We start from the raw sequence: 26,393 nt of genomic DNA, 5'->3' as shown, positions 1-26,393 counted from the left end.
ATACCTGAGGAAATACTCTTCAGGCCATGTCCATTTTGACTCCTAGAAGTGTCTTGCCATATCTAGACACTATTAAATTAGTTGACTGCCAATTTTGACCATTCTGAAATTCAGTTGTGCTGCTTCACAGTCAATTTGGCCAAGATACACTAGGATGTATTAAGTGGGATGAGCTGTGACTAAACAAACTAAGCAGAACACTTGGGTAATTCCTTCTTGAGAACACTGGCCTAAGTTTTCTGCATATGCACTCTGCTAGAAAAGCAGAGATTAAGGGGGCAACTGAGTAGCTCAGGGGATTGAGAGTCAGGCCTACAGGTGGGAGGTCCTAGGTTCAAATCTGACCTCAGACACTTCCCAGCTGTGTGACCCTGGGCAAGTCACTTAAACCCCATTGCCTAGCCCTTACCTTACCTCTTCTGTCTTGGAGCTTGACTCCAAGAGGAAGGTAAGGGTTTTAAAAAAAGAAAAGCAGAGTTTATCAAGTTTCTTTTAAGTAAGTTTTAGGCATGCTGACATATAGTTGCTTTCCGGTGCATTTACTTACATGATTTTCCTAATCCATTTATGCAGAGGAAAAGAAACATAGAGAATACCTCTCTACAAACTTGGCTATTGAGACCTACAAATTTAATTTCCCATCTCCTTCCCCCCACTCCCTACCAGATAGAAAGTTCTCAAATCCTGGTAAGAGTTGTTGGAAGTTATGAACAACCACTAGGCACATTTATTCACATAGATTTTAACTATCCTTTTCAAACTTTCAGGAGTATTCTAGTCCTTCTTACATGAAAACCAGGCAAATTGCAGGAGAATATTATTTGGAGAAAAGGAATTTCTTATTAACATTTTGAAGGCATTAAAACAAATATGACAAGTCTGGTGGTAACTGATAGTATGTAAAATCAGCCACCCAGAATCTTTGTTTCATTCATCCAGAAGTTCAAAGTTCAATTTGATTTATCAGTTATGGAGTTGTAATGTTAAAAAAAATCAAAATCTCTTCATTTTTCTACAAACTTTTTCCATTGGAGTGAATACTCTGAAAGGAGAAGACCCCCTGCACAATTAGGTACCAAGTTTTAAAACTTCATTAATTAAGAAACAACAAAAAAGCAAATATGACTCATTCTAACTTGTTCTGGAGAATTTTCTATAGAAACGGAGACTGATTCTATGAGAGTGATAATCCCTCTAGCTGAAGAGCATGGGATGATGAGGAAAAATGAAGAGGGGAAAATATTCTTTTGAATGCAATCCAAGCAGCAAACTAAAAATCTTAGTCAGTTATTTTTTGATCTTTCTGGGTCAAATGATTAATATCAAAAAATGTTTTAAAAGAGTGCACATATAAAATCTATATCAGATTGCTTGCCATCTGAAGGAGGGGGAGGAAGAGGGTGGGATGGAGAAGAAACTTTGGAACTCCAAAAAAACTTTTTAAACATGAATTTTAAAAATTGTTTTTACATGTAATTGGGGGAAAAGAAAATATTCTTAAAACAAATATATAGAAATGTAAAAAAGCATCTTTCAGTGTCAAGAGCATCAAAATAAACTTTAGAAGCTGAGACTGAAAAATGAGAACTAATAAAAATAATAACAATAGCTAACATTTGTATAGTACTAACTATGTGCCAGATATGATGCTAAGAGCTTTAGGATTATTATTTCATTTGGTACTCCCAATAACCCTGGGAGGTAAAGTGCTATTAAGTGCCCCATTTTACAAATGAGGAAACTGAGGAAAGGAAAAAATTAAGTGACTTACTCAGGTCACATAGCCAGTATGCAACAGGCTGTATTTGAATTCAAGTCTTGTTGATTTTATGCTTAGTGCTATCTATATCCACTGGGCCCTCTGGCTGCCCCTTTGTCTAACTTAAGAGGGAAATTGTACATCTTAACCATGTAGTGAAAAGAGATCTCCATTTGCCTCATACAGCCCAAGCTTCTGAGCAGGCAGGTGGCCTCAAAAACCTCAAAACAACAACTGGGCAGCTCAGGGGTTTGAGAGCCAGGCCTAGAGATGGGAGGTCCTGGTTTCAAATCTGGCCTCAGACACTTCCCAGCTGTGTGACCCTGGGCAAGTCACTGAACCCCCATTGCCTAGCCCTTACCACTCTTCTGCCTTGGAACCTTCCAAGATGGAAGGGAAGGGTCTTAGGGAAAAAAAACAAACCTCCTTACCTTCATGTCAGAGGAATCTGTGCAAACCTGGCTTGGCAGAAACCAACAGCATGATCTGAAAAAAAAATAAAGGAAAGCAATCAATTAAACAACAGGAATTAACAAAGCACCTCATCAATGCTGAATGACTAGAATTCATCTTTAGCTGTTTCACTGTATTTTGAATTGTGATTTGTCAGTCAAAAGGAATGTACTTTTTGCATGTAGATTTTGATGGAATTGCTAATTGATGCTCCCTTCTGTCTTAACACATACACACAGAGCATTCTAATTGGTTTTGCCCATTTTGCCATTCCAGTTCAACCTGAAGGGCATATTTCCCCATTTTAAATTAAATACAAATCTAGTATGTGTTCATTTGTTAGGGAGCAACGCCCAGATATGAGTAACCGCTTAACAACTGTTCCTTTTTGTTGTTGTTGTTGTGGCTTTGCAATGGGAAATTTGTGACATGAAGTATAGCCACTGGGGGTGACTGGGAAAATATGTGTATTATTTCCATGATTGGGTTTTTAGCTTTGTATATATCATCATCACATTATCATTACTAGGTGAAATGAGTAAGAAAAGATGCTTAGCTGATCTCCATAACAGAGAGAGGTAAGGAAAAGACATTCAGAAGCCAGGCTCTTCCAAAGTATTCCTCAGGCTAAAAGGGCTTTTATTTCACTGGCTCCTTTTTAAGGCTTTCCTTCCTTTCCCCAAAGGGGCTCCTAACCCAGTCACAACTGAGTGAAGTTCATGAAAATGCAGGGGTACACAAATGCTCAAAATCCACTACTTAAAATGACAGTAAAACACTTTGCCTAAGAATAAAGCCAGCTAAGAATAAAACCTTAGTCTTTAAAGTTTATGGATCCCATTGACAAATAAAGTAAAAAGATTAGCTCAGATAATGGCCCTCTGCCCTTAGAAAGGAGAAAATATGATCTATAAAGGTTTGAAAGGGGTCCACAATTGAATTAACCTTTCCTACTATCTATTGCATTGGCAATAAAATAAACTTCAATGGCAGGTTTGGAGGGAGAAACATCCAGAGTTTGGAACCAAAATGACAATATCCCAAAGGTCCACATAAATGATTTCTTTAACTTGATAACTATGCATACCAAGACCTTGGGTAAACCCTGAGACCTGTCCGCCTCTGAAACCTACAGACCCCTTGTCAGAACAATGTTTTAAAATGCATAAAATAAAATACTAAGAACAACAATTATATTAAAATAATTATCAAAGCATCCAAACAAAAGTTCCTAGATCTCAGATCAAGAACTCCAACACTAAGGTAAGAAACAACACTACTTTATGTTACAAAACAACAATCAGATAAGCAGGCAAAATAAGAAGAAAGCTCAAACTGACAGGGCACTTATACTCTGTGCCAAGCACTGTGCTTGAGAAATTGTATCCCATTGGATCATCACAACAACCTTATGAATTAGGTGCTATTATTATCTTCCCATTTTCCAGTTGACAAACTGAGGTTGAGAGAAATCAAATGGTGGGGGCTGAATTTGAACTCAGGTCTTCTGGCCTCCAAACTCCATCTTCTCTATCAACTGTGCCACCTTCTGGGCCCAGGCTTTGACTAATGATTTAAAGATTCTATTTTCTTTTCCTGTAATATTGCTCTTTCCTTGCAGTGTTCTCTGTTAGGAACATGGCCACGAGTCTCCGGCTTGGCCAGGAGATCCAGTTATAGAACTGCAAATGTTACTTGAAATTTATTTAAGAAACATATTTGAAAGCAAACAAATGGGTCTGTGACATAAGTAGGGGCATGTTCCACTCAAGAGAAGCCAATATATCCAGGGGCCTAGAGAATGCACTTCAGCATTCAGTTCCCACTCATCTTTGCTTCTCCAGCACTGAATAGCCCCTTGCAAACAGAAGGTGCTTACTAAATGCTTACATGATGTCATGAATTCAAATTACCCACATAATACCTTGTAAACAATAACATAGCATGCTAGGAAATAAGTGTCTATTTATACAGAACTTAAGGATTTATAAAGGGCTTTACAAGCATCATTCCATCCAAGTCTCCCCCACCATCTTTGAGGTAGGTTCTACTACTATACTCATTTTACAAATGAGAGAATGGAGGCACGTGGAGATTAGGTGATTTGGGTCTCAGGATAATTGCCAGAGGCGAGTTTTGAACCCATGTCTTCCTGCCTCCTAATCCAGCATTGTCCCCATACTGAAAAACAAGGGATAGAAGCAAGACAGTGTCATAATAACAAATTCCTTGATGAGCTCTTTCTTGCTCCCTCGCTACGAAAGGGGAATCAAATACTGGAGCTCTCCTTTGTGTAGCCTGCAATTATTTCAAAGTTTTCGAGCATGCTGGAATTATCATGAGATTCCTCATGATAGAGGTGGAGGAAAAGGAAACCTTACTTTTAGGAGTCTGTATTCTCAAATCTGTTTCTATCCATTATGCTCTCTTCTACAAATATGCAGAGCTCAATGGGCTAAAAAATCAAGACATGGCAAGCAAATGTATACTTTAAATGTCCTCACAATTGTAACTAGGTTCTAGAAATGAGCATCCTTCCAAAAAGGAGGCATACAGTTCCATACCAGAGCAGTAACCCTGCACTGAAGCCTGGAAAGGGGCTGAAACAGAGTTTGAGAGCAACTAGTGGCATTTGAATAAGGGAGCAAAGAAAAATATCAGAGCTACAAAAACTCCTAGCTTGCTCCATCTTTTATCAAGTCATTTCTTGAGTGCTAAGAGCCATTCCATTTTAGAGAATAAACAAACATATTTCCCAAGAATCAGAGGGGGCCTGTTATATGAATTTCTGATTCTGGCAGTGGAATAGTTAACAAGAATAAATTGACCCAGTTCTTCTAGAAGAAAGAGAATCAGATAAAAGAAAAAAAGCTTTAATCTCAATGATTTTTAGAATCAATAACATTCATAAAGATAAAAGAAAAGATAGCAGCTCACAAATAGGTTTCTCTGTTTACTTAACAACCAAACAAATATTTTCTAAAGGTTTGAGAATTTTCCGTACCATCTTGATACAATTGAATGGAAGACCCATTTTAGCCTAATGAGCATTATGATTAAATCATTTACTCACAGATCAAAGGAGATTTTAATTATGTAAACGAGTTGCTCAGAAACATAAAATGTTCCATTAAGCTTGACAATGAATACATACAATATTTATGAGTTCAGATTTTTTCCTTGTTAAAAATTGATTGTTACCATTTGAAAAGTTTCCTTGGATGCACTGATTGAGAAGGGGGAAAACTATTTTTGAGCCATAAAACTAACGGGCACGGTAAAGATTTTATTGCCTTTTTCTCTTCCTCTTATTTTAGTTTGGGGTGCTCCCAGAGCCTTGTTACCAGATGTTCAGTCTGAGTGTACTAATATTTAGTTATTTCCCAGCATGAGCAGACCACATTGCTTTGCATGCTGTGGACGGCTCAGAATGAAAGCGGAACAAATGTGATTTTGAAAAAAAAATGAAATAAAAACACGCCACGATTAGATAGCTAGCCAATAAGAAGCCAAAAGGGCAATCTGAGCAACCCAAAGAGGCGGGAACTGGAAATGAAGCAGAGATTGGCACGTGAAGCGGGACCTAGAAAAAGAGACCTGTTACTTGGAATAGCTGCTGGGTGTGAGTTCAAGTCCAACATCGGCTTATGTCGCTTCATGATCACTAATTTTCTTCATTTCCGTCTTCCCCTGTGGAAGGTAACTCTAAGAGAAGTTGCTGATCTCAATCTGTGCCCAGCAGAAGCTTCATTTGGGGAAAAAATGTAAAAAAAGTCACTCCCCCCCCCATAGGCCTATGAACCCTTCCCCCCACCTTACGAAATAATACAGGAGGCGGCCCCTCCCACTTCCAGCCCCTGACTCAATAAAGCACTACGTCTACTCTACGGAGCCTATAAAAGGTTGCCTGGGAGCCAGAGGCAACAGTTTCACCTCTGAAGGACCCGTGGCAGGCTGCTGTACGGAGGGGCTGGCTCTGCCGCCTAGGGTACGGGCGCAGGCGCAGAGCAGACGCCGAGCAGGCGCAAAGCAAGCGCAAAATAGGCGCCAACCTCGGGCCCCAAGGGAGTAAGGTGGAACTGTGGCTCCCGCTCCCCACGCTCAAGGGGAGAGCAGGTTGAGACGAGTTCCAATCGATCTGGTGGACAATCTGCTTGACCATGGCTGACCAGGGCAAACCCGAAGGCAAGTCTAGAGGCAAGTCGGAAAACAAATCTTATGGTGAGCTGGGGGCGGGAGGTAGCAGCTGCAGTGAAAACAGTAGCGCCCAAAGACTAAAGAAAAGCCGGGGGGGCTCCTTGCGGCGGAAATACCACTCAGAGTCCAAGTCCAGCTCCAGCTCCAGTTCCGGGAGCCGAGGCTATAGCCAGGGCCCACCTCGCTCTGCCCGGGAAGACCGAGATGATCCCTTTGAGGGCCAAGAGGCTTCCAGAGCCAGGTATTCCCCGCATAGATCCCGAATTGAGAGAGGAAAATGGTGGGAGCGGGGCGGAAGCCGAATCCATGCCACTGTGAAGCGGCGAGAACGAGAAAAAGAAAGGGAGAGGCATTCTCTAGACAGAGGTGTGGCTCTTTCCAACCAGATTCCACTTTCAAAACAGTGGTTCAAGGTCACAATTTCTAATGGCCGAAATTACGATAAAACCTGGCTTTTGAGTACACTTCGGGGAAAATGCAATGTTGCCCTCAATCCTGTTGACTTTCATTACGATGATAAAAAGGCCCTCTTCTTTGTGGAGGACCCCCACATTGCCTCTGCCCTGAAAGCCGCTGATCACAATATCGTAGATGGTGATAATCGCCGAATCTCAATTGTAGTCAATACCTCGAGCCCACCTTATTCGGTGCAGAATGAATTGAAGCCCGAACAGCTCGAGCAGTTGAAGATAGTCATGAGCAAGAGGTATGATAATGCTAAGAAGACCCTTAGCCTAAAGGGCCTTCGCTCAGAGCCAGACCTCATGATTCAGTGTATTGATATAGTTTTGAATCGGAAAAATTACATGACTGCATTGGTTCAAATCATCGGGGAAAACATCCCTGAACTCCTATCGCTGAACCTGAGTAACAATAGGATTTACAAACTAGATGACTTTGCAGATATAGTGCACAAAGCACCTAATCTTAGAAGCCTCAACCTCTCATGCAATGAGTTGAAGTCAGAACGGGAGCTGGATAAGGTGAAGGAGTTAAAGCTGGATGAACTGTGGCTAGTGGGGAATCCCCTGTGTAAGAGCTTCCGAAACAGGGCCTCCTATCTTACTGCCATCCGGGAACGCTTTCCCAAGTTGCTCCGTCTAGATGGCCACGACCTGGCACCATCAGTTGCCTTAAATGCCCAAACGCGTCCACCTGTTGCCCTCAATGTTGAAATGCCCGCTCTACTACCAGCCTGCAAGGGCAGCTTCTTTGGATCAGAGACTTTGAAGGGCATGGTCACGTATTTCCTACAACAGTATTTCTCGGTGTATGACAGTGGAGACAGGCAGGGACTACTTGATGCTTACCATGAGGAAGCTTGCTGTTCTTTGAGTATTTCCGCCAATATACAAAATCCATCTCAGTATAATATGAGTGAATATGTGAAAGACAACAGGAATGTGAAAAAAGTAAAAGACCCCGGGCTCAGGTTCCACCTTCTAAAACACTCCCGCCTTGCTGTTATCACCTTCATCAATGAATTGCCAAAGACCCAGCATGATATGAGTTCCTTCGTGGTAGATGTTTGTGCCCAGACAGAGACATTGCTATGCTTTTCTGTACATGGACTCTTTAAGGAAGTAGAAGAAAAATCTAATGCCATCAGAGCATTCACAAGAATGTTTATTGCTGTCCCTTCAAATAATGCCACCAGGATGTGTATGGTAAACGACGAGCTGTTTGTAAGGAATGCCAACCCCGAAGAGATCCACCGTGCTTTTGCCGCAGTACCAGCTCCACCTACATCATCCTTCATCTCCATGGTCAATATTTTCCAAGAACAACAAAGCATAATACAATTATTTTCTACTCAATCTGGAATGAATCTTGAATGGTCCAAGAAATGCCTACAGGACAATAACTGGGACTTTCCTAGAGCAGCACAGATCTTTACACAGCTCAAGGTGGAAGGCAAAATTCCTGCAGTGGCATTTCAGAAGTGATCCAACCACCCATCTCTTCAATATTACCAACTTTGTTCTGGGGCTAAATTGGTGACTGTGACTGTGATTGCAAGAAAGACTAAGCCCCAAGGACTCCCCTTTCCCCTTGTTAAGACAACAAACTGTTAAGTGAAGTTTCAGCTGATTAATGAAGTTTCTACCTACTACCAACATTTGTGAATTCTGAAAGTTGAAGATTCATCTCTAGGACTGGTACAAAAGCATCTTTTGGTGCATGTTCTTATTCCACCTCTCTTAACATAAAAAAGTAAAGTTCCATGTTCTGTTGCCTTCAAACGAATGTTATTTAACTACTTTTGCCTGTCTTTATTTTTCTCTCCAAACTATAATATTAATAATGCAGGAGTATGGAGAATTGAATTGATAATTAATTGATGACATGGTGCAGGCACGGCCAGTTCTTTGGGTATCTGCTGTGAAAAGCTGGTGGTGGGGAGGGGGTAGAGGGGGAAAATGATATAGAGAATATAGAGGCAAGTTGAAAAAGGGAGTTCAGAAGCAGGGGTCATGGGGTTGAGGGATAGGGTGTTGAAGAAAAGTGGGCAGCTGTTGAGAAAAGGATGAGAAAGGGGAGAGGCGGAGAGTATCATTCATGTGACCAGGGGTCAGTTAAGAGTACTCAATTGCATGGTCCCAGATAGAGTTGGAAGAGGGCTGTGGGAGTGGGTGGAATTGAGTTTTTTTGAGGGGAACAGACTGCTTTTTATCTGTGCCACCATGTGGTCAGTTCATTAATGTATCCCCAATATCTCAAAGTTGTCAATAAAACTTTACAGTTAACATGTTTACAGCATCTCAAAATTATCAGCATAATTTGTGTTGTGCCAGTCTCACTACAGATATCAAGAACTTTTCTGAGATTTATATATCATAGGACCAAAAGGCCCTATCAGCAAAATCTGATTCAGAATATATCACTAAGATGTAATTTTTGGTTAATATATGACAAAGTTTGTAAATTATGTCCTTATGATCCCTGAGACAGTTTGTGTATTACCTCTATGTTCCTCTTTATAGTCTTATTTCCTATACTGACTAAAAGGGGAGTGGGGCAGGGGAACTAGAACAAAATACAGTTTTAACCAGGGCATACAGTTGGCTTAGTGGAAGGTACATCAGGCCTGAAGTCAGGAGGACCTGGGTTGAAATCTGGCCTCAGGCTCTTCTAGCTGCGTGACCCTGGGCAAGTCATTTAACTCCAATTACCTTTTTGTCTTAGAGTTTTGCTAGTATATAAGGTAAGAGTTTAAATATATATATATATATATATATATATATATATATATATATATATATATATAAATACAATTTTAACATAAGACTAGTCTATCTCAGTGTCAGGGTCTTGTTATCTCAGGTAACCCATAAAATCTTTCAGCTTTCTAGTATTTATCCAAAACCTTATTTGAAGTCATTTCATGTTGCCATCCTTTTCCCTAATGATTTTGGATCATTGATCCTACTTCTCCAATTCCCAAAGTTTGTTTGTGGTATATTGATTGATAAGAACTAGAAGAAATCCATTATGAAGAATTCAGGGGCATGTAAAAATGTCTAAAGAACTAATGGGGATAAGAGGCTGATAAATTCTATATTTTCTTCCCATCAGAAATTTTATAAAGAAAACAAATTGGGGAAATGAAAATTTGCTAACACTAATTTCTGAGAAAACCAAGAGGTAGTTTAAGAAAATAGATCACTATTTAAGTTTCAAGGGTACCTAAATGTCTCAGCACAATGTCTGGGAGGAGAAATAATGAGTTCTGTTTTGGATATGTTGAGTTTTCGATGTTTCTGGGACATTCCTTTTGAAATGTCTAACAGGCAATTGGTGGTATATGACTAAAACACTTGGGGAGATTGGAGAGGGATCACACAGAGCTGATAATTATACCCGTAGGAATTGATGAAGTCCCTGAGCAAGAAAGAAAGAATATATGCCCTAGGGAATACTCAAGAGTTAGGGTGCTTGAAATGGATGATGAGACAGCAAAGGAGATGGAGGAGTGGCTAAACATGTAGGAAGAGAAACAAGAATTATTGCCACAAAAACCCAAATTATCTAGAATAAGAGGAAGGTCAAACTGTCAAATGCAACAAGGGGGTTAATTGGGATGAGGAATGAAATAAAAAAGACTATCAGATTTGGCAGTGGAAATGCCTACACTAGGTGCTACTGTCTGGCAAGGTGAAAAAGTATTCCTTGCCTTTGGAATTGGGCATTTGGCCAACCCACCCAAATTACCCTTTTCTTCTGCCATCTTATGGCCCAGAGTGCCTGACCTTCCCTCGGTTCTATCCCCCATTCTGGAGGTCAGAAGCTTCACTGAGGCACCTGTTTGTTTTACATCTGCTGATTATCTTGCTTACTCAAGACTCAGTATCCTAATGGTAAGTGATTCCAACTCACATGGCTCATCTATCTCTGGTATTTAGTGACTCTCAAGTTATTAATTAGAAGACGTAAATCATAAGATTATCTGAGAATTACAACCTAGAGTGCCCAAAAAGAGGGTGAAACCCTAATACACCTTTTCATTATGCACTGGAGAAATCCAACGCAGACCAATAAATGTTCTGACTTTAGATACAGGTTACTAGCAATGTTAATACTGGCATTATCTTCCTCTGTGGCATTCAGTTTTGGAGGCATATTTTAAAAAACCACTAGTTTAATATGTCTAAAGGTGAGATTTCATTATTTAATTTACTTTAACAAAAAAAAAAACTCCATGTAGGTTCCTCAAAGAAACAAAGCATCACTAACCTTTATTATTTCATCCGTTAATTTTTAACTCTGTACCTGTTAACTTCTGAAATGAAAGTTAAATATTTATGCTTTGGCTTCCTCTAATTTTAACAACTCTAAAACTAAATCAAAATTCCTTCTATATTTCATAAGCTTACCAACTAAAATATATAACAATGTTCATAATTCAAAACATACATGCAAAATATTTCCACCCAATGCATAATGAAGGGATTTATTCACTTTGCACATTCTCTGTTAGCCTCATCTCTGCCTTGATGATCAGTGAAGAAGTTGAATTGTCACCATAACCTTACTCTACTTTGAGAATTGTTTCTGGCTGGTTGTAGGGGGATAGATTAAAAACCATCTTAGAATGGTGGCTATCTTCATTCTGTAGAGTGGCACCAGCTTCCTTCCATCAAATAGTTAAATACAGGAATTTTGTGTGTTTGCCTTTTGAGATCAATTTGTCTGTCTTCCAGAAATAAATGGTGTGGAAAGAATATTGGCCTTGAGACCTGGAAGTCCCAAGTTAAAATTCAAGCCTTTGATACATACAGGCTGTAGGGCACTGGACTGAGAGACTTTGCTTACACTACTTGATAAGTTGCTTTATGAAACCCCCAAATTTCCTTTTGTCTCATGGGAACTTGCCTTCAAGGAACTCCCAAACTGACCCCTTATCCCAGACTGAATATAAGCCATTAAGCACCCTGAAAGGAATAATACAGATACTCAAACCTTAAGTACTCTTTTGGCTTAGAAGTTTTTCCAATTGTATGTAGACTTCTCTTGGGGAGTCCAGCCCCTGGCTGGATTCCTCCTGTCTTAGCCTCCATGTAAGCCAATCAGTTCTTCTTCCTTTTCCCTAATTCCCCAAAGTGTATATCCAGCCCCAAATTCTTCAGTTTGTCAGAATTTCTCATGATGCACATTCCCGAGACATTGTTCTCAGAGTCTCAGATCCTAGATGGGCATGGTAGTATTGGTTTGTGTGTGCACATGACTCTGTGGTGGCCATAAAGACCCTATCTCCATTGTCCTGATTAAAGACATGTTCTTCTTAACTACTTTAGTAGTTCTGTGTTTTTCCAGGTTGGCATATTTGGAGGTTCCATAGAGCTGCAGGAACCCATTGAGATCCAGTCCAGACTCAACTTGGCAGATTGCTTGGGTAAATGAAACTCTAGACAATGAATATGTACATTTGGGAGACTAAACCACTCTTTAATCAGAAGTTTGTTGAACTATGGGCAGTCACAGGTCTGTGCCTGCCCCAGCAAATCTCCTGGAGGGAACTATTGCTGCATATATGTCCATAAATTATGGACCAGGTACCTGTAGGTATTTAGATAAATGGAAAAAGTTAACTAAATCTGACTCTAAGAATGGTTGGCCAAAATGGGGCTCTTTGATGGCAAAAAGATTATATTTTTGCAGTCCATCCTAAACTCTACAGGTCCTGCGATTGAGGACACTGAATGGGAAGCCTTCAATCAATGGCTCCTTGAGGTGACCAGGAAACAATCACAGTCAGACCAATCCTTGGGTCCAGAGAAAGGTAAGAGCATGAAAAGGTAAGTAAAGAAGGAAGTAAGATCTGTCCAAGTGAAGTCAGATTGCTAAATTACAGAAAGTAGATGAACTTAAGTAACTCTTGGAAAATGCTACCTCCTCCTAAGAGTCCACCTAAACCTCCCAGGTCACCTGATGTCCCAATTCCCCAGTTTCCTTTTAAGATCAAGGGAAAGGAAAGATGCCACAGTACTTTAGGCATTTTTTACTCCTTGTATGAAGGCTGAATTCATAGCTGTGGCTAAGGAATTTCCAAAGGCTAGAGAGAACTCTATGGAATTTGCCAGAAAATTTGAAGTCACTCTTTTTACCTACCAGCCTGCACTCTCTGACCTCTATCAGCTAGCCCAAGTGAGGCTCATTGGTTTCAAACAGCCCAGTGGGACAATCCTCTTGAGCACACAAGACATTCATTTATTGGCTGGAAAGGATGGGCCTGAGACACACCTCCAAAAAACTCAGATGGTTGGGGAAGCTTTGCTGGAAGCTATTCCCAAGACTTTCCCTAAGTCTGTGAACTGGGAAAAAATTCAGTCTTGCACTCAAAATATAGGAGAGTCTGTTTTTGATTTTTACAACAGGTTTTTTACTACCTTTAGAACAAATTTCTTTCTCTTACCCAACAGCTCTGATGCATTAGTCACCTTTACTTCTTTCTATGTGGCAGAACTAACTAAATACCTTGTGAACCTTATTAAGGGAGGGAAAGTAGATTGGTATATAACACCCACTTCTGACTTGATTTATTTAGCTACTAAAGGTCAACAAATCCTAGTGGAAGAGAAAGAGACTGAAGAAGAAAATCAGAAGAATGAGATATTGAACCTGCAGCTGCAACAACTAAAGCTAAGGAAAAAAGAGCCTACTTAATCCTTTGTTTCTAGACCTTTTCTTTCCAGGTATTCAGCTGAGTCACTACAGGATGAATAGTGTCATTACTGCCACAGTTCAGTCATCTAAAGAAAGACTGCAATGAGCTGCAATGTAAGTTAAAGTGTTATCAAGGGAAGTTTCTACTCTCCTTAGAAGGGCTCTCTTCCAAGAAACCCCACTGGGCTGCCTCACAGTGATGGAGTTCTGAGGATGTTAAGGGTTTGTTTTTTTTCCTGTGGTGGCAACATCCCCAGTGGGTATCAGCCACATTGTGGTCGCTTCTCATCCCATCAAGATTCTCATAGAAACTGGCACCACAATGTCTCCTAAATCCCACTGCTTTTCCTAACCCCCTTCCTTGAAGGGATAAACAGGTTTCAATAGTGGGGATCACAAATCATGTAAGTTTATTTATGTGTCACAAGCCCTTCCCTTTATCTGAGGGGATATGGTGGAGAACCCAGCCTTTTCTTCTTTCTCTAGATGCTTCCCTCCACCTTCTAGGCTGAGATTTTCTTGAGAGATATAGAGTTATAATTGAATTCTCTCCCCAGGATGATATTCAGCTTTCTCTTTCCCCACTCACCCTCCTTCCTTCATGTACTCACAGCTCCAAATTTTGCTTGCAATTCTCCACCCCTTAAGGACATTCCTGCCTCCCTATGCTACTAATTCTTCTGATATTAGAAGAGTTCTGAGTGCATCTCCTATATAGATTCAGCTGGACCTTTCTAAACTTCTCCCTAGAATTCTACCATATTCTCTCTCATGAGAGGCAGTGAAGGGGATCAGACCCCTTATTGATAATTACTTATTAGTTGGCATCATGGTAAGATGTTCCAACCCTTGTAATTCACCCATACTTGCAGTCTGTAAGCCTGGTGGCTGAGGGTGGCACTTAGTCTAAGATCCCCAAGCAGTCAATACTTGTGTGATCCCTGGAACCCCCATGGTAGCCAACACCTACACCCTTTTGAATCTTATCCCTCATGACTCCACTGTTTTTACAGTTGTTGATTTGTGTATGAATATTTTAGTGTACCTCTCCACTCAGATAGCCAATTCCTTTTTGCTTTTATTTAGGAGGGGCAGAATTATACTTGGATTATATTGCTTCCAGGCTACAAAGAGGGCTGATCTCACAGGTCCTGAAAGCAGATCTTGTTGACCATAAATTCCCTTCAGGTTCCACTATTCTTCAGTATGCAGATGATTTACTTTTGTGCTTCCCAGATCTCCAGTCCTCAAAAAATAATTCTATTTTTCTCCTTCCATACTTAACACATACAGGCCATAAGATATCTAAAGAAATATTGTAGTTTGTTTTTCCACAGGTGAGATTTGGGGTACACTTGATTTTGACTAATGTTTTCCATCTAGAACTAGTCAGGTTGGCTGCAATATTAAATTTCCCTCATCCCACAACTAAATGACAGTTTTGAGGTTTTGTGGGTTTAGCTAGCTACTGCAAATTATGGGTCCCCTCCTTTTCTTTGTTAGCAAGACCCCTGTATGACCTGCTCAAGGATTTGGCTCCTGAGCCTCGACTTTGGGATGAAATTTCTAAGGTGACTTTTGTTGACCTAAAATCAGTCCTTTCATGCCCCCCCAGCCTTAGGTCACATTATTTATTCCCTTCCTTTCCACATCTTCATGGTGAAGAGAAAATGAAAGGGTCTTGGTGTTTTGTGCCAGAAGCATGGGGACCATTGCAGACCCCTGGGGTACTTTAGCAAAGTCCTGGACCCAGTGGCTAGAGGATTCCCATCATGTCTACAAACTGTTGGTGTAGCTTCTGACATTTTGGCTTTAGTTGAAGAGGTGATATTAGATTCCCCTTTAACCCTGCATATTCCCCATGCAATTGAGACTCTTTTGAACTCTTTATCATACCCAGCATTTTTCCACCAGTTGACTTGTCCTGTCCAAATCTAGTATTACTATTTCCAGGTGTAGAACTCTAAAGCCAATCACTTTCCTTCCAGATATGAAAGACAGGGACCAGACTACACTGAAAATCATGATTGTGCTAACTTTACTGATTCTATTCTAATTTTACAGGAGGGTCTCCAAGAGACAGAGCAAGAAAACCCAGATTATTCTTGGTACACACATGGGTCCTATCTTCAAAATGACACCAAGGATCTAATGGCTGGACATGCCATCACCACCACTAAGGAAGTCATTGAAGCAGAACCCTTACCTTTGGCATCATCTGCAAATTGGCAAAAGGAAAACAGGTAAACATATACAGGGAGAGCAGGTATATGCATTTGGGGTGCCTCATGACTTTGGAATGTTATGGAAATAGAGGATTTTTGACTTCTGGGTCTCTTAGAAAGAATGGAGCACAAGTTCAGAGATTATTTAATGACCTCTTGTTAATAAGAGCAGTGGCCATTATCAGGGTTCCGGGGTACTCTTGTGAGAACTCTCTCCATGCAAAAGGAAATGCCCTGGCTGACCGACATGCCAAGGAGTCTGCCATGCACCTCCCAGTCACAATAGGTTTGTTATCCTCCACTCTGCAGGAGCCAGCCCTCAAAGCTGGACTGACTGAGGCAGAGATTGCATCTGCCCGAGAGACCATGTCCCAGTCATCCAGAAGAGACCAGAAAGAGAGGGATGTGCTAAGAATAAAGACTCAGGATTGTGGCATGGACTTAGAGTGCGTGGTCCTTCCTGACTCCCTGTGTCATCCCATGGTGAAATATTTACATTCTCTGAGTCACTGGGGGCCTAATAAGTTGCTTACAAATACCTGTAAATATTGGTGGGGAAAGATGAAATGAACAGCTAATGATGTGTATTGGTAATGTGAAATCTGCTCCAAATATAATGTTAGCAAACTTCTGCATCTTCCCCTAGGTAAATTCTCTCTTTCTGAGGTCCCCTTTCAAGTATGGCAGATTGATTTTATTCAGCTTTTACCTTGTGCAGGGTAGAAGTTTGTATTAGTCATAGTTTACATGTTCTTCTGTTGGGTAGAAGCATTCCCTTGTAGACAAGCCTTTGCAAAAGCAGTAGCCAAGTACCTACTGGAAAATCTATTTCCAGCACGGGGAATTCCTAAGGAGATTCATAGTGACAGAGAAGCTCATTTCACAGGTTCATTAGCTACTCAGATATTAGCAGCATGGTCAATACTTCATCATTTACACTGTACTTATCATCCACAGTCCTTGGGGTTGGTCAAATGTAGCCAGTGGAATTAGTAAGGTTCAGCTTGACAAATTCCTGGATGATTTAAATTTGCCATAGCTCAGGGCTCTTTCTTTAGTTCTCCTAGATCTTGGAGCCAAGCCTTTTGGAAAATTCTTCCTCTTACTTTTCGAAATAATCACTGGCTGTCCAATGTCCTTCTTGTCACCGCACAGAGATTCTATAACTACTATAGTAGACTTCCATTTTGTCATATTGTAAGGGACTCACACAAAGGCTCCAAACCCTTAACTATCTTATTTCTCAGTCAGTTTCCAGGAATTCTGATTTGAACACATCTGACTCTGGAGTGGTCCACTCAGCCCATCAGTGATTCAAAGATCCTACTGACCAGGAGAAAGAAGCAGAAGACTACTGAACTGAGTTGAGTATCCTTTTTGCTCTCCCTTTCAAGGTCCTTAAAAATTTTTCCCTGAACCAGATATAGAGCAGGCACTTTTTAATTCCTCTGGCAATTCTAGTAATACCTTCCCTGAGCAAGGTCACTTTTAAGTTTAGCAATTACTTTATTTATTTATTTTTTAGAAGCAGCTAAGCTTTTTTAATAATGGGTCATATGAGCTGAAGTCCATACAAATTCAATACATATAAAGGCAAATAAATGCCTACAATGACACAGACATGCTTAAAAATGCTTGTTTACTTGACTTACAATTCCTATATATGCTAACCCTACATGAGCAATTACTTTGAGAACTAGAAAAGTCAGATAAGGAAAAAGCAAGTCCTCATATCTAGCTAGAGTAGGAAAGTTTCAACTCTGTGGCATTTTATTTTGTTATGAGGTTTAATATAATATCTGTTAATTTGGAGATTTACACCAAAATTTACAGAGTGCTTTTCTAAGGCTGCATAACTTAAAATATGTTCAGTATCTATGCAGAATCACAGAATGTAATTATTTCTCAGTCTGATGTCATGAGAATTCAGAAAAAAGGGAAGTCTAATAATTTTTTATGGATGTAATTGTTAACAACACGAGAAAGTTGTATTCAACCATAAACATGATTGGAGGGAACTGCCATTTGAGGTTAAATTGTATGGGAAAGTAATTAGAAGAAATTCTATGGAGCAAATTGGTTGGTGATGCCAGCAGCCCTAAGGGGTGTCTTCTGGTAACTTCAGGTATGGTTTTGTATCATGGGAAAGCTGAGAGGGTTCTCAGCTAGATTCTCTAGAAAGAAACATAAGTTCTTCTATCTGGCAGGTTCTATATATGGCTGTGCATCCTTGCCAGCTTATATCGGGCATTAATACTCCAAATTTGGGAAGTACTTCTCCCTTATTTTAGTTATGTCCCTCTTTTCTCCTGTTATAAAAAGTTTTCTATAATCACAAAAGGGAAAAAGTCCGGGATAGGCTAATGCTGAAATATAGAGGAACTGAAGATGTAGATATGTGGATGAATATTGAGTTTTAGTTATCAGTAGGAAAGAATGGCCTATGATCTTGTTGCTGCAGACAGAGCACAAGAGTTCAAGGGATCTGAAATTAATTTTTTAAAATAGTGGTTAATATGAATGAAATGTCCAATCCATTTGAGCACAGTTATAGTTCTTAAATAAGCAGTTAAAGTAAATTTAAAAAGTGTTGTTTTTATATCCTCATCATCTCATTCCCCAGAAGGGGGAAATGAGAATGTGGAATTAGTATCTCATTTTCCACAAGGGAAGTGAGAAGTATAATTTTAATTTTTGAATTTAATTTTTAATTTTGAAAATTTTAATTTAATTTTAAAATTCTTTTAAAACTGAGATAGTCATGCAAGAATTTTTTAATATTGCTTTGGCTCTATAATAGGACACTTCATTAGAATTTTATTTTGTGTTGACAGAAGCTATTTTTCATTATTGTTCTGAGCACCAGTATTACGTAATTTTTAAGGACTGACAGAACATTTCAATGAGGCTAAAATTACTGAATGTCTGCTGTGGCTGCCAGCATAATTTAGTCCTACGTGTATTTGTGAGCAAATATCCAAAGATCAATCAATTCTTATTGGAGAATTGGTTATAGATTTCTCATGTTTTCTTTTTTCAGCAATGGAACTGTTCGAGAACCTGTCTATTATATAGGAAGCTTCTACAAAAGAAGGACACTAGAGCCTACATATGGACCTCATAGGACTTGAAAAACACAAGAGTCCATGGGAAATGGGGTATTTTTTTCTTGTTAAGATTTTGCCAAAGGTGGAGTTCCCATCTTCTGGCTGACTATCAATATGTTGTGACTGATGAGGATTGCCCCTGAAAGCAAACTGTCGGTGTTTAGTCCCTTTGTCTCCCTTCCACTGTTGGTAACAGAGGATCCAACACTGCTGGGCACATTGTCCTTTGTTCCTTTGTTATGGTCAGTGGTAGAATCACTGTGACCAGAAGGGGGAAAAACAAGATGCTTTATGACCCCCCCCCAAATTTACCCGTTTGTCCCATGGGAGCTTACCTTCATGGAGCTCCCAACCTGATCCTTGCCCCATATTGAACAATAAGGCATCAAGCACATATTAAGCACCCTGAATAGGAATGGTAGAGACACTCAAACCTTAAGCACTCTTTTGGCTTAGAAGTTTCTCCCACTATGTCTAGGCCTCTCCCCTGGCTGGAATCCTCCTTCTCTTGTCTTCATGTAAGTCCATCACTTCTCCTTCCTTTCCTTTACTCCCCAAAATGTATATTGGCCCCCAAGTTCTTCAGTTAATTTGAAATTCCCATGATGGACGTTCCTATTGTTGGTACATTTTCCCAGAGACATTGTTCTCAGAGTCTCAGAGCCTTAGCTGGGTATGGTGGTATTGGTCTGTGTGTGGTGGCCATAAGGACCCTGTGTCCCTTGTCCTGATTAAATAAGACTTGTTCTTTGTAACTACTTTAGTGGTTCTGTGTTTTTCCAGTTTGACACCCTAGAGTTCCCTACACATATGACCTCATGTGTCTAGTGTCTATCCCTGGGCCCAAGAGTTAATTTCTTGCTCCATTCTAATGCAGAAGACTGTTTCACTGTCCCCTTGACATTCACTCTAATTCTCCGACCTCAGCCTCTGTTCTCCTGCTACAACTTTGCCTCTAACCTAATCCAGCAGTTGTTTCTGACTAACACATCTGATTGAATACAATGCCCCAAATTTTGAGTTTGTGGACTCTACAAGTGTGGTGCACATAACCCTTCATTTCTAAAACTAGGTCCACCTGACATAGTCAGCTCTGAAATGATAGAGGGCAGAATTCTTGCAAGTACTAACCTTGATTAAAAGCTGTACTCAATATCTAGTAAATACATAGCTAGAGCTACAAATAAGGCACACAAATTGTACTCATTTGAGAAGTTTATGTTTAAAAAATCACTTTTCTTCTCAACTTGGTTCGGAGTCTTTGGCACTATTCTTTGTGAGTGCTTAAGGAAATAAATATATTTTTAAATTAATGAATGAAGTCTGCTGCTCCCTAGTGGAATGAGATGTCGTTTCATAGGACAAGGAAAAAACTAATCCCTAAGAATTGGGATTGCATACATAATCTAATCTACCTTTATTACCCCATACACAGCTTTAATTCAGAAGGACAAGGAAACTAAAGTGATTGAATATGGAGAATGCTGGGATGTTCACAAGTATGGGCTAGGATATCTCTACTAGATCATTAGAGCAGTGACCATATTTACCTGCTACTAAAACATAAAATAAAACCATCAGATGACTGGGTTTTTGTCCAGATGTTTCCAAACAAACATCTATTACATAGACAGACCATTTGGCTGGTTGTTGGAAGGTTTTTCTCTCTTCACCCAGATACTTAGATACTACTTTGCACTGCTTGTACCTTGGAATCAGAATCACAGAAGCAGAAGAGGATTTAAAGGTCAACTAGTTCAACCTATTTGTGGCAAAATGCCTTCTGCAACATATCCGATGAACAGTTATTTGGCCTTTGCTTGAAAGACCCTCTAGGGCAAACTACCATCTCTAAAGGCAACCACTTCCGGCTTTGGAGAACTTGGGCCTCTTCTACCCACCTAATTTAATGGATTTAAGGCCAAGTAAAATATTTAATTCATATTCTATGTGACAACTCTTACAACTCTTATGCCTTCCCCCAATCACCAAATGGGTAATGTATTGGACATGGGATCATGAAGATCTGCATTCAATCCAACCATAGATATATACAAGCTGTATGGCCCTGAGCAAGTTATTTAAGCCTCCTAAGTCTCAGTTTCCTCGTTTGTAAATCAGCAATAACAGTAGTACCAGTCTCACAAGAGATTTTTTAAGGATGAATTGGTATTATATATATAGGGTATCCCAACACCCTATATTCAAGTATGCTGTACTATATAACAGGCTATCACCATTATCCTGGCCTCCTCTTTCTGGCATGATTAAGGCAGGAACAGCCTATGTTTAGAACAAATTGCTATCCTGCTCTTATCCTTTATATTCAGTGCTTTGTAGAATATTGTACAAGTGGATAAAACTACTCATTTTTGTAATCAAATTAAGGTATTAGGAGGTAGGGTCATCCTCCTCTGTAGGCTTTCTGAAAACATTTTCAGGACAACTCCAATAGCAGCCAGGATAATAAGAGAATATTGTACAACCTAATTCTACATAATTTTTATTTCTTCAATTGGTGTCTATATTTTGAAAGTTTTATTGCGAGTGTTTTGGAGATTAGAAAATATTGAGAATAACAAAATCCAAGCAAAATGTTGTTCTTAAGTATTAATGATCAGTGGTCTTTCTGGGGTTTAGGGGTTATAGGCAACAGCTTTAGTTATGATGATGCTCCATTTCCAATGTAATTTACATGTAATATTCTTGAAGCTGGGTTGGGGAAGCATATTGATGACATGGGAATTTGTTTTCCCCAAGTCTATGCAAGATCATAATGGCAAGGTCCTTGTCATCTTTCAAAAGAATCAGTAAATATTCTTCCTTGATGTACATTGCTAATTTTATATTTGTCAACATCAAATGATCTGAGATATCATGGGATATCATACATATTTTGCCAAACCCTAACCCTTCCCGCCATCACCACTCTTCCTCTGCTTCTATTGTCAGGATGCTCAAGAGACTTAGAAGTCACACAACTATGGTGAAAAGGGACATTATACATTCAAGTTATCCTACTTCAACAAGGGCCTCACTACAACCAAATAGCCTTTTTATTTCTTCCTAATTGATTCTCTGTCTCATTCCTCACTTAAGCTATTTAAAGTCTCCTCTTGCTTCACTGTCTCCCACAATGCCACCTCCTTCTACTCTCTTAACCACGTACCATATCTCTTTACTGAGGCCATTCTACAAGAACTCCCTCTTCTCTCATTCTCTTTCTCTCAAAACATCTTGAAATAATTTCCTAGTCTCAACTCTTTTGTCTCAGGCTCTGGTAAAGAAATGACTTCCTCCTGGCAAAGGTCAAGCCCTCATATATGCACTTGATTCAATTTTCTCCTATCTTATGGGAAAGATTGTGTTCTCTTTTTCTTCTGCTAGTCAGATCATCCCCTCTCAGATAGTTAATCTCTCCCTGTGTCTGAGTTCCTTCCCTAATGTCCTTAAACATCTACACAATGCCTCACACTAAAAAAAAGTTTGTTAGAGCTTACCATTCCCTCAATTTCAATATCTCTCCTCCATTTCTCATCAAAATTCCTAGTAAAATATGTCAACATTTTTGGCATCTTCTTTCACTCATCCCTAAGCCTTACTCAGATTTCCAGTGATCCAAATTTAATACCACACAGGTTGGAGACATGATGGAGAAAAGAAAGTCCCAGGTGAGAGAGATAGAGAAGGAAAGGAATTAAAGATGGAGCTTGGCCAGAGGCCAGGCATCAGTGAGAGCTGAGATCTGAGAGGGCGGAGATTGCTGTGGCTCTGTTTTTAATGTCTTTGATATGCAAATATACATGATACATTGGGATGATTATCATTGGTAAATGACAAGGTATAGGTGTGGTTTCTCTTAGGGAGGCGAACACAAAGAAACCTGTTTTCAGCCTCACCTGGGAGAAGCTGGGGTCAAGGGTCAGAGGCTTTCCCAGCCATGAGCAAGACTGAGCATGCTCTCTTCTAAGCCACTCTGTACATACTAACTGTTTCCCTTGCCCATAGCTAGGGGTGGACTGGTACAACTGTGATTATAGGAAATAGAACAGTTACAAATTCAATGCATCTCAGATAAGAGAAGTTGTTGACTGAGAGAAAATTATTTGCATCAAATCCCCTTGAAAAAAAGTCTTCATGTCCAGAGTAAATAGGAAATTAACACAAATATTTAAGAGCCAGAGCGATTCCATATTATATATGGCCAACAGATAAGCATCATTACCAAAATAAGAACTGCAAACTATTAATAATAAAAAAGATTTTACCAAATCATTACAATAAGACAAACACAAATTAAAATGACTTTGAGTTTTCACCTTATACCCAGAAAATTGGCGAGATGACCAAGTATGTAAATACTGTTGGAGTTGTTATAATAAGACAAGAATGTTGGAGCTGTGAACTGTTCCAACCCTTTTGGCAAGCAAATTGGAACTATGCTAAGAAAATCACTAAAATATCTAGCCATTTTGATCCAGAGATCCTTCCTCTAGGCTTGTGCCTCAAGAATCTCAAAGATAGAAAGGCCCCATACATACCCAAAGAGGCAGAGCACAACTTTCCATAATAACAAAGAACTGGAAACAGAAAACCATCAACTGGGGAATGACTAAACATATTGCATGAGGTGTATGAATTAATGGTAAGAAATAATAAATAATGAATTCAGAGAAACATGGGAAGACATATAAAGTGGCGAACATCAAGTAAGCAGAACAAAGAAAATCATAATATCACTGCAATAGAATTAAGAAAAAGAAAAGTATATGCTATATAATTAATGATCGTTTGGCCCTAGAGAAGGAATGAGAAAATGGACCTCTCTCCCTTTCTTGGAGAGGTGGCAAAGGACTCTAAGTATGGAATGTTGTATGTGCTGTAAGACACAATCAGAGAATTAGTTTGCTGAATTTTTTAAATTCTTTGTTATAAGGAAAGTTGTGCTGAGTAGGAGGGATGTCTCTTCAGGAATGAATGGAAAGTAAAAACAAAAGGCATCAAAGAATCTAAAAATTAACAAAGAAATATGTCACCCAGAACTGAATCTGAACTTCTGATGGCTGCTAAGATCTCTTCCAGCTCTAAACATTGATGGAGAGATCAGACCAAGACTATTGCTTAACTCATTCAGAACAATCAATTTCTCATAATGCAGTCTAAGATAATAGCAATAACGGTAGCTAACATTTACATAGTTCTTACTATGCGCCAGGTACTGTGTTAAGCTCTTTACAGTTATTATTTCATTTGGTCTTCACAACCATTCTGAGAGGCAGCCAATATTATTGTCTCTACTTTACAGAAGAGGAAACTCTCAAGGCAGAAAGGTTACAAAACTGGTAAGAATCTGATGCTGATTTGTGTGATACCTCCTTCAGTTAAGAAATCTATGCAAAATATTGATATAAACAACTTAGAGGCAGACTTTTGAATATCTATATCCCAAAATATTAAATCAGTGTTTTAATTGAAAAAAAAAAGAACCTGATGCTGGATTTAAACTCAGGTCTTTCCTACTCTAGGTCCAGCATTCTATTTCACCACCCAGCCATGACAGTTGGTCTACAACCTAAGTTAAACATTTCTCTTCATTATCAAGCCTTGATATATTTCTACCAAAATATAAAAGAAACTGTTCTAGAAGCCAAAGAGAAATATACAGAATCACTAATTGCTCTCATCTTGATCTCAACTTCCTGAATGTTTCATGTCAAAAGTGGGAATGGTTGAGTTCCTTGAATGATTACTTTCATTCTCTTCTTCTTTGGGTGCAAATACAAGTCTCTACTGCCTTTTCCATAATTCCATACCTGGAGCGTCCCTCATATCCATATCTCAGACTCCTCAAACTATGCACAAAGGGAAGGAGGATTAGGATGAGCAGAGGAGAAGAAAAGTTTACAACAGCTTATTTCTGTCAGCTTTTCATCTTAGCCACTCTTTTAAAAATTTTTTTAAACCCTCACCTTCTGTCTTAAAGTCAATACTGTGTATTGGCTCCAAGGCAGAAGAGCGGTGAGGGCTAGGCAACGGGGCTCAAGTGACTTGCCCAGGGTCACACAGCTGGGAAATGTCTGAGGCCAGACTGGAACCCAAGACCTCCTGTCTCTAGACCTGGCTCTCAATCCACTGAGATACCCAGCTGCCCCCGCATCTTAGCCATTCTTGCCAAGTGCCCAACTGTTATTTCTATGCTGCTAGAGGAATTCAAGTACAGTGAGTGTCCTTTGGTCATCCTAAGGCAAAAGTCCAGTCATTCTATTCTAGTAGCAGCAATGTTTCTCAGAGTGTAGCCTTCTGTCATCCACTATACAATTCCTGGCTCTTCTTAGTTTAAAAGCCTGAATTGGGACATCTTTCTCTAGCCAAATTCACGGATATTCTAATATTTCTATTTTATTCACAACTTTTAAGAACATGACTAATTCTATATTGGTATAATGGAATTTGGAGTTTCTGAGGCATTTTCCTTCCCATGAAATTAATTTTCTTAAGTGCAAAGATAGACTTTACTTTCCATATCCATGGAGAAAAAGAAAATAAATAGTCTGTTTTTTTTATGTGTGAAAAGTACATTAAAAAACAAGTTTATGTCACTGGTATGATATCTGCACTTTCGATGATTTATCCCTTAAAGTCCAGAACAGGATTCTCAAACCCGCCTGTGGCAGAATCAGGAAGTGGGTCTTGGGAGGCTCCTCATTCTCTCCCTTTTCCAGTTCAGTTTTCCATCCCTTCTTCAGGTACCTGTAATGTCAGATCCCCTTCACATCACAGAGAAAGGCAAGTATGAGAAATAATTCACTATAGGGGACTTGGACATCAATGTCTCACTTCTCCCCAGGGTATTTGTGGTCTGAAGATGCTGAGGAAATGGTAATGTTACCTCTGACCTCAGGAACCTTGGGCACGTTGCTTCACTTCCCTGGGCCTCAGTTTCCTTAACTGTCAAATGTATTAAATAATTACCAAATTGCAGCCTATCTCTAATAAACTATGAAAATAATTTCTAAAAGGTAGAATTGTAGGCACTTTGGGCCAGGAGAATGGGGTTTTACAGAGGAAGGTGTCAACATGGAATCAAGAAACCCCCAACTTGTGGCCTAGTGGGATCTGGTGAAGCCCAGGTTTCAAGATTAGCTTATAGGTTTGAGACCCCAAAGTTTGTACTTGTTCCCTGTTCCCATGGGAATCCACCCTGAGGGAATCCCAGGCGAGCAGTTTCATACTGAGTAGGGACCCTAAGGAGAATGACAATCCTAGTTAGGTGAGACTAAGTATAAGCTAAGGACCCTCTTTGCCTTAGGTAGTCTCCCCTATTGTATCAAGAGACCCTTTCCCAAGAAGATCCGCATGTGGGCAGAGACCATCCTTTAGTATCCATTATAAGCAGCCCCTTCCCTTAGATCCTCTCCTCTAGCTGTGATTCCTTTCCCAAGCTGGACTGTATCCTGTCAGTGTAGTTTGAACACTCCCATTTTCCTT

The 26,393-nt window shown here is 39.7% G+C and overlaps 1 protein-coding gene and 1 long non-coding RNA gene across 2 annotated transcripts; both read left to right on the top strand.

The window, feature by feature from the left end:
- Nucleotides 1–4,481: 4,481 nt before the first annotated feature.
- Nucleotides 4,482–9,156, top strand: LOC100018560 (nuclear RNA export factor 1-like). Its single transcript, XM_056808779.1, has one exon. The coding sequence runs from the start codon at nucleotides 6,373–6,375 to the stop codon at nucleotides 8,353–8,355; it is 1,983 nt and encodes a 660-aa protein (XP_056664757.1). The 5' UTR covers nucleotides 4,482–6,372; the 3' UTR covers nucleotides 8,356–9,156.
- Nucleotides 9,157–9,769: 613 nt separating this feature from the next.
- LOC103095900 (uncharacterized) lies at nucleotides 9,770–21,382 on the top strand. Its single transcript, XR_474760.3, has 4 exons — nucleotides 9,770–13,687; nucleotides 15,638–15,816; nucleotides 17,046–17,161; nucleotides 18,839–21,382. It is a non-coding gene; the product is annotated as an uncharacterized LOC103095900 (long non-coding RNA).
- The last annotated feature ends 5,011 nt before the right edge of the window (nucleotides 21,383–26,393 follow it).

This window comes from Monodelphis domestica, chromosome X (genome assembly GCF_027887165.1).
Source record: "Monodelphis domestica isolate mMonDom1 chromosome X, mMonDom1.pri, whole genome shotgun sequence".
NCBI classification, from domain to species: Eukaryota; Metazoa; Chordata; class Mammalia; order Didelphimorphia; family Didelphidae; genus Monodelphis; species Monodelphis domestica.
This window is presented reverse-complemented; position numbering and strand designations above follow the sequence as displayed.

Bases quoted from the DNA above. Each gene is read 5' to 3' on its own strand.
- LOC100018560 (XM_056808779.1), top strand. From the start codon at position 6,373: ATGGCTGACCAGGGCAAACCCGAAGGCAAGTCTAGAGGCAAGTCGGAA.